The sequence below is a fragment of the Euprymna scolopes genome, chromosome 21, assembly GCF_053919585.1.
Source record: "Euprymna scolopes isolate OS-2025 chromosome 21, ASM5391958v1, whole genome shotgun sequence".
Taxonomy (NCBI): domain Eukaryota; kingdom Metazoa; phylum Mollusca; class Cephalopoda; order Sepiida; family Sepiolidae; genus Euprymna; species Euprymna scolopes.
Window position 1 is genome coordinate 18,193,996 of NC_136502.1, and position 9,679 is coordinate 18,203,674.

A 9,679-nucleotide genomic window follows, 5' to 3' on the forward strand; every position below is an offset into this window, starting at 1 on the left:
GAATCTACGTTTAGGTTTAGGCACAGGTAAAGAGTGGGGGGAATTATTGATATTGTTTTCAGCTAGACGAGTGTTTCTTGTGAAATATCAATAATAATGGATGGTGAGCCATTTGTAAAATAAATTTTATTCTATGTAAAAATAGATTAGTTTCATTGCAAATATTATAACTAATACCTCTTTTCTATCTGTAATATATTTTCTGCTCGCAATAATGTTCTTGATACATGGACTACTGCTTTCAACTGTCTATTATCTTCCTTGTGTAGTAAAACAGGTTTTAATTGCAAGTCACAAGGTATATCTTATTAAGATCATAATACATGAAAGATAAGTCTGATGTTAAAGTCTGATGTTAAAGCTTTTATTGGTGATTTTCCATCTTATTTGACAGATCAGCTCAATTTCATATCGTTACTAAGTAATCTATTTAATTCAGCTCTTTATATGTGCATTTTAAGAATAAAAATTGCTGTAATAATTTACAAATCCAAAATAAAGCTAATAATGTTGACACACTTGTTAGTGAAGGCACATTTCATATTGCTGTAGATCTGACTGGATTTGGTTCCAACCTTTTTCATTAATTATCTGTCCTAAGTATTTAATTGTTAAAAGATGTCATTTTACAGCTGATGTAAACTGATATATCATACAGGATTATTGAATCTCTTGGCCTTCGTTTCTAGAGCAATAGCTCTTGACATATCAAAGGCTTTTGATAGAATATGGCATAAAGGTCTACTTCACAATATTACCAGCTATGGAATAGCTGGAAATGTCCTTTCAATTATTAAATCCTTTCTCTCTGATAGGCTTATAAGAGTAGTCACTGATGGGCAGAAATCAGAGACTCATAGTATGAACGCTGGCATCTCTCAAGGTTTTATGGAGTCCAACTCTTCCTCATCATCATCAATGATCTCCCAACTCAGATTCTTAGATTATTAGTAGACATTTATGCAAACGGCACCACAATCTATGGCAACACTTCAAAGGCCAGCAATGACCAAGATCTTTCTGATTCTCTCTCTCTCTCTTTTGATATGGAGAATGTGGAGCAATGGGAAAAAAGGTGGCTGGTTAATTTTAATGCATCTAAAACCAAACTTCTCTCTTCATCATAATTACTCTGACACTACCAAGTCTCAATTGAAATGGATGGCTCTCATCTTGGGAAGCTCCAGGTCTTGACAAGCTTCTAGCACTGACCTTCACTCCTTATCTGAAATGGAACACATACATCAAATCTTTTGCCAAGATCGCTGGAAAAATGGTTGGATCACTCTACTGCTCCAGTAAGCATCTCACTGCTGATGCAATCCTCTATTTCTAAGGCAGGTATGACCTAAAATGGAGTACTATTGCCACACCTGGCAGGAGCTGCTCGGCACACCCTATTCTACCTTGCTAAAGTTCAAAACCAGCTTCGAAACCTAGTAGGTGATGCCCTTTTCTTTTCCCTACAACCTTTTCCCACAAAAGAGATATTGCGAGCCTGTCTCTTCTCTATCGTTATTATTATGGCAAGTACTCGACTGAACTCCAATCTATAGTCTCCCTTACCAAACTTTCACAAAAACATTCGACTAACTACAACCACTATATATGATTTCCCCTACTCTCTATCTGTGAGTAAATCTAAATGCATATTCCATGAACAAAGCTTTTTTCCTAGAACTGACAGTCTGTATAACACTGTTTCACTGGCCTGCTTTTTGAATATAACATGGTAGCCTTCAAATCCAATGCAAACAAGTTCTTGTTGAGCCATCCTCATAAATGATCAAATTCTACACAATTTACAACATTAACGATTACTACACTACCACCTTATATTCGTTAACCCTTATCTTCGAATGGCCTTCAGGCCTTGATATGTGGTGACTCCCAAGTAAAAAAAAATACTCAATGTGTTCTTCTTGATTTACACTTTATCAAAATATCAGCGAAAATAAAAAACACTCATCATGGTATCCATTATTTGTTGAAATATTCCTAGTATTACTTTTATACCAACAAGCAATCTATTGAATTTGTACAAAACTGTGTGTGTTTAGTATTAATAATTTTGTAAATTCTTCTTCCATAATGTTTTAAGATATATTTATAAGAAAGTCCAAATAGGTTTCTGAATTTATTAGTTATTCGTATTATTTGGATTCTTTAGACTACAGTTCTCATCTTGAGTGTCATTTTCATGTTTTGGTCAAGGTAACTTCTGATCTTTTTCAGGCATATCTTGTTGAACTTGGGAATGTTTCCATTGAACTTGGGAATTTGGACAGCATTTCAAATGGAACGGGGATAGCATGCTCTCATTCCATCGGCTAGGAGTCTTAAGTAATTTGCAACTGAATTTTTCAGTCACTCATACTAAGAATTGAACCTTCCACCTTCAGGAGAATATCACTTTTACCATTGATTTCTCCAAGTACTCTAACCATTGCACCACAGATCCATGCAGGCAGTTCTAGTACGAATTTTTGGAGCCTTAAACCTATTTTATTTCTACTTTTAAATATCACTATCACGATACATCTGAAAAAGGTTAGAGGTTACATCGACAGAAACATTGTGAAAATGACACACAACATGAGAACAGTAGTTGGAAGAATTCAAATAATACAAAATCAAAATAGGTCAGCTGGTAGAACCTCAGATTAAAGATCTCAAGGTTTTGGTTCGATTTCTGTTCATGGCATCCACTTTATTTCTTAGTTATTATTTAGTATTAATACAATATTTTCCATTTCTAGAAGTACGTAAGCTCTCTGATATTTAGAAATGAGATAAATTCCACAAAATATTGATTACATTTTGAAAAACTGGGACAAATGGACAAAAACTTGCCTCATATCTTCAATAGTATGCTGTAAACAGGTCTTCTAACTTGTACCTAAATTCTCCAATTAAGTTGATTGCAGAAAACTTAGAAATACTTTGAACATTTTATCCTGAGAATTTTTCGAACTGTTTTAAAAAAGATTTCTTCCATTGTTCAAGTGTTGTCAAAGCTGATTTTTAGTCTTTCCATATTTGTTCTATGCTGTTTTTCTTGTTGGTTTAAAAGTTCTAACAACATTTTAAGTCATCCTTGTTTTTAAAACTTCATAAAAAATCTTAACTTTGTAAAAAACTTAAAACTTTTTTGTGGCTTTGTTCATAATTTGTTAATGCTGCAGAGATCAATACAAAATTAGATTAGTTCTTGAAAATCATAATTTCATAAATATTAGAAATAAATAAAAAGGGTTTCATAAATCTCTTATTGACACGTTTTCTTAATACATTGGGTAATATTTTATCCATTTTTTGTCTATTATTACTACTTGATAGAAAAGAAATTATGAAAATACATGAACTTCTGAATATGTTTACAATCAGGTATAAAAAGGGAAAATTACATCTTCAAAGGATTATGAAAGAATTGTCTCTAGAACATAAGTGTTATCATCGATTTTGATTGAATTATAGGGAAAATGATTTTATATTACAGAAGGTTGATATATTTGTTACATTCCACTGGACATTGATATGCAATTGTATGATATTTTTAATAATTCTCATACATTAGGAACGGTTTACTTCACTAAAAATAGCATCCACATAGTTCTGAATCACTATGACTTACATATTTTGCTTAACAACAGTGCTTCAGGATTATATTTAATCAGGGAAGTTTACTTATCCGAAATTTTCATCCAATACTTTTTTGGAAAAAGTTACAGATAATAATGGAGGATTCATGTTTCATCCATTATCACATATTCATGTAACACTTATTGCATTGAAACAGTTGCAAACAACACTCTGACTCATCAACACATTATCATTTCATGTAGACTAAACACAGAAAATTGATAGCATTAAATATATAACTTTCATTTTTTAACTCAGAATTATTTTTTACACTATTGAAATTTGTTTTGATACACCCTTGTTATATTCAATCTGATATTTAAAATATGCACAATAGCTTAATTAGATCTATAAATTCTACTTAGTTTTCTAATAAAACAGTTTGCATGTTTATTTTCAGAACATAAATGCTAAATCTTACATTTAAAATCAATTTATTTGATCCTGAAAATAATACTTAAAAATACATATTTCAACTTTTAGATCATAAAAAAATAGAATTTAGACAAAATAATTTAATTTTACCTCCAGATTCATTTTTACATTGTATTTGTATAAAAATTCAAATTGTCTAGAAATAGTGATGTATGCTGTTAATTTGCATACAGCCGTATTTTAATTCCTTATAATGTACTGTACAGTATTTTATGAAAAATTATTATAGAGTATCAAAAAGATTTTTCTTTGTACTCCATTATAAATAGAGGTACATTCAAGAGATAGCAGTGCCACTTGTCAGGGATAATCATGAAAAGAACACAGTGATGGCCCTCAGCTGTAACAACTGGAAATCTACAATACCTTCACAATCTGAAAAAGGACATGGCTGGATTGAACAAGGCCCAGGAAATGGTGAAGCAATGTCAGGTAAGAGGAATAATATGGGTTAATTTTAAGGAAAGGTTTACAAAAATATAGAATAAAATCTCTGAAATATTTGCAAGTTTATTATTATTATTATATTATATTAAAGAGATTATTCTCATGCACATAAAACAATGCACAATTATAAACACTAAATAGCATGGAAACAGAAAACAGAGTTAAATAAAATTAGCAAAGCAGTTAGAAGGAATGTATTAGAAAGATATTTATAAACTGCTATAAAATAGTGGAAAATGAAGTCCAGAGGATATTGTCCAAAGACTAAAAGAAAAATCGAGAATTTTTTGTATGCAAACTGACTGGTGGATAAGAAGTGAACACACAAGGGTAGTTCAATCTATTCTGGAAAATAGCAAACAAAAACAAAATATTTTTCTAGTTGATTTCATTGGAGGACTGTGAAAATACTTTCTTATACAGTGAATTAAAGACATTTGTTTTAAACATAAGATTTTATTGTTATCCCTTTTACTCATATTTTTATTTTTAGATATAATGATGAATAATGAAAGAAAATATTGGCTTTGTTTCGTGTATTGTTGTTATTCTATTTATTTATTTACTCTTTGTTCTTTTCAGATTTGTTCTCATCCCAATACAGTAATCCTTCATCATCTCAACTCAAAAAATTCACCAAAGGAGATATGAGACAATTAGGACAAACATTCAGCTTTCCAAGTGAAACAAATATTGCTGCTAAGTGTTTCTACAAACCAAACAATTACCACAGTCCACAGTCAAAGAATAAAAAAGCTGCCACGATGAACAGTGGTATTTCAAGTGTAAATTCAAGACTTAAGGATCTACCAACAAGTAGCTGTCGTAATTCATATCCCAGACCACTACCTCCTTTGCCCAAAGCGCCAAATTAAACATGCTCCCAACAAATAGCAGGTTGCTACAAAACATAATACATAAAGAAAAAACACCCACAAATATTGACACTGTTACCAAAAGTACAATTGAACATTTTGGATGTAATATGACTGAAGTTATTTTTGGCAAATGAAATAATACATGTTTGATGTAGAAAGGTGTTTTAAATAGTATTTATTTAGGAATTACAACTCAATATTTATTTTCTTGAAAAGTTTGCATATATTCACTGTTACGCAATTTGATCATGAGTTTCATTTTTAGATCATGTTACACAAATTATTCACAGCATGTTCATTAAAGTTAATTTTCTATTTAGAGAACACTGATGATATTCACATAACAGTTCTTCAACTATTAAAGATACTAAAACTAATATCTTTTGTAATATAACTATATCATTGTCCATCAGTCTAACTTGACTGAAATGATTCTAAAATATGATAGTTATCTATATGATAAACGATTATTTTTAATACAAAATTCATAGTCAGACATGTATTTTATTTATCATTGTAAAAACTTGTGATGCTCAATACAGACAGACTAAAAAGATGGAAGTGATGAAAGGAGGATAACCTACAACGATTTCTATGTGATATATTGATTTTTAAAGACAGTATCTTTGGAACTACATTTTATAGGTCCCATAAAAGGTACTGAGATTGTAAAATGTCAAGCAAGCATACTGGGTATTTGGGTTTCAGAGATTTTAACTACTTGATATATTAAAAAAAAAAAAAAAAAAAAGAATTACCAAAATATGCTTGAAAATGAAATTCATTATTTTTGAAAAATGAAATAATGTTGTTATTATTTTTTGAATAGAAATAATCAAATTATTGACTAAGATTTTGTTAAAAATATGACTAGAAATGTAATTAAATCAAATTGAAAAAAATAAAATAAATATTATCTTATTCATAAATAGTGCCATGTGAATATGTGAATGTATGGATGTGGAATATTTGTCCTATAAAGTAATATATCACAACATTAAAGAAACTTTTAAAATATTTTATGGCAGAGAAAATAATTGAGATTTAATATACACATTTTGTTTACAATGGGCAAATTGGCCTGCATGTTCATCTTCGTCTATTATGTTAAACATACACATATATGCATTTGTGAAAAAAATGGGTGAATGAATGTTGTATAAATTGGTGCTTAAAATATAAGAGAATGACTCTGTAAAAGCAATAAAAGTATGAATATATTCAAATAGCAAAACAACTTCATTTATATTTTAACTCATATAATCAGTTTTATAATATCAAATGAAAAACTAAGTCATCATCAAATTTGTTTATGAAATCAATCAAACAATATTAAACAAATTAAGTTCTTTTGATAATCTATTAGTCTAACAGTGAATATAACCATAATAGAAAATAAACAGTACTGCATACACAGTTATGGGTAGATGATACACACATCAGTACAATTGTGTACAATACTAGCAAAATTAAACACGAGAAGTTTAAAGAAGAATATATATCCCATCACTTCTTAACTGGATTTTACTGTACAGGTGAGTTGTTGCTGCTGTTTTTATGTCTATTTTTTTAGCTTCTAAAAACAAATAGTTCAAAAGAGAAACATAGATATTGTTCTATTTCAATTTATTGAAAGACAATGTTTTCTGAGAAACAAATATACCAATATGCTTACTGGTTATTAGTTTTATGTTTGAAAATTGTGTGTATATATATATATATATACATGTGCATACACATACAAACACACACATACAAACACACACATACACACACATATATCATACTGCTTTTGGTTGACCTGCGTGTTTGCATATATAATGCTGTATAATAAACGGTTAGCATGATAGGCTGGGAATAGAAAAAAAAATTAACTGTTTATTGAATACGCTAACACAAATGTTAACAAAAAGCAGTATGATGCATAATACTGTCAAAAAACAAATGCCAATGTTAATTAATTATAATTTCATTGTAAAAACTTTTTTAAATCTCTTATAAAATTGACTAATTGTGAGATTTAATTCATATTCAGTACTGATAAATTTCATATATAAGTGAATTGTTACATTTTTTACATGTCTGCAAAGAAACTCATATAGCTTCCATGTAATATATTTTTCAGATGAATTGAAATTATTTAAATTGTTCTTTTATCTGTTGGTTATTTAAAAATAGAATCACAGTCATGGCTAAATCAGATTGCCCATGAAGTCAATATACAAAACCTACCTTAACAGTACTAATGCATTGCTGTGATATTTACATATAATTCTAATGCAAAAATTAGTTATTAATATGAATTAAATATGACCAATTCAAATAATTGTTTTGTTTTATGATTTAAGGATGAGATTTTAGAAAAAAAAAAATCAACTCAATGTGACTAAATAGATTTTGTTCACATTCATCACTACCTATTTGATGGATATCAAATAAAAAAATTGCATGTCATCACACATTTTTTCATAGTAATAACTTCAACACATACAACATCAAAACTCACTCACCCATAAAGCTAATGGCCCTTTTTTGTTTATGAGCTAGGTTGTACAACCTTGTATAATTTGCCCTTGCATAATCCTGTCACCAAATCTGCTTTCAGTATGACAGCTTTCCAAAATAACTTGTATTAGTCTGTCCATTTCTCTGTGATACCCAAATGCATAAGACAAAAGGAAAAAATATTCTCATTATACTTTTATGTAGACAGATTTGAATCAATTCAAAATAGTACAATAAAATATTATTAATCAATTGATCTTTGTTTTGTATAACTTGTCTCTTTATTTCAGTTTTGTTTTCTTTGTTTTTTGTTCAAATATACAATGTATTATAATTATTTTTCTCATTAATTTTCTGTAATGTTTGTCATGCTGTATTTTTTGAAAAAAAGAACTCACTTTTTGCATTATTTGAAATGAACAAAACAGTTACAAGCAGATATGTACATGCATTAATGTATGAAAAAATAAAACTTAAAAATACAATGAAAACCAAGTATCTAACAAATCAATTTTTGTATATATATATATATATATATATATATATATATATATATATATATATATATATATATATATAACACTAAGCATCAAACTTAAAATGTATTACTCTCATTCATTATTTGTGAACCATAAGAATACATTATTTTAATTACATGTTTTCTCCATTTATTCCAAAATTTATAAAAGACAAATGGTTGAAGTTTTAATTTAAGTAAAAATCCTTAATTTTATTGTATATTTATATTTTTAAAATCATTTGTAGATCAATATATCAACTTATATAATTAAAATCAATTAAGAAAATCTGTCTTAGTGGATCCTTCCTTGTCCACATAGACTAACCAGTGCAAGGGGGACAACTCTGTAAACGATTATCGCACTTCAAAAGATAATACATTTGATAATAGGTAGCATTCAAAGCATATTAACAATCTCTATATTAACAAAATTGTACGACCATTTCTTGTATGTGTGTGCATATTTCATCTATTATACATTATTATATATTTTTTCATTATTAATCGAATATTTGTATAAAAAAATCAATAACATATATAGAAAAACAAAAATTTTTAAATCTCATTTTAAAAAATAATTTAATCAAAAAATTAAATCTATCAGAATTCATTCATGTTTATTTGTAAACAAGTCAACCATTTGAATTTTGTATTAATATTTGAAAAAAAAATTAATTACTTTGTGACCCTACGAAATTTAAAAGGATTTTGGAAGCATTTACATTGTCAAAAATGTTATTCTGGCTTTAAAACTCTTAGCAAATCCTGATACATTAAAAGACTAACCATTTTGGAACCTATCTATATCCAATTATTTTATAAATAGAAATAAAAAGAACATTACCTCAACAAAATGGATTATAATTTAAATTTTTTTTTTATTTAGTTAATGACCAAATAATACTATAATGATTAACTTTAACTTTGAAAATCTTATTAAAAATAATAATTTGGTTAAAACAAATGGTAAGGCTAGTTTAAGTTCAGTCTCACTCATTTCCATTGCTCTATCTGTTGACCTATTTGAACTTTCTTATAAAGAGAGCTTAAAACATTACTTTAAAAAAACAATAATAGCTTGGTTTTGATGTCATAATTTTATGATTTAAAAACATGAATTTAAACATAAATGATAATAAAATATCAATAAACGGGTAAACATGTTTAATAGCATTAGAAATTAGTTTGATAATCCAAAACAATTTATTCTGCCTTCACTACATATTGACATTAAAAAATTTAATAATTAATA

At 28.2% G+C, this 9,679-nt stretch overlaps 1 protein-coding gene across 2 annotated transcripts in view; it reads left to right on the forward strand.

Moving 5' to 3' along the window:
* LOC145242023 (protocadherin alpha-10-like) overlaps positions 1-8,161 on the forward strand; it is a 38,865-nt gene extending 30,704 nt beyond the window's left edge. Inside the window, exons 3-4 of one of the 2 annotated variants that reach the window (XM_080104916.1) lie at positions 4,347-4,509; positions 5,107-8,161. In XM_080104916.1, the coding sequence (XP_079961042.1) occupies positions 4,347-4,509; positions 5,107-5,399 (456 nt within the window). In that variant the 3' untranslated portion in view covers positions 5,400-8,161. The remainder of the gene's footprint in view (positions 1-4,346; positions 4,510-5,106) is intronic. The other variant, XM_080104917.1, reaches the window with a different exon arrangement.
* Positions 8,162-9,679: the final 1,518 nt, after the last annotated feature.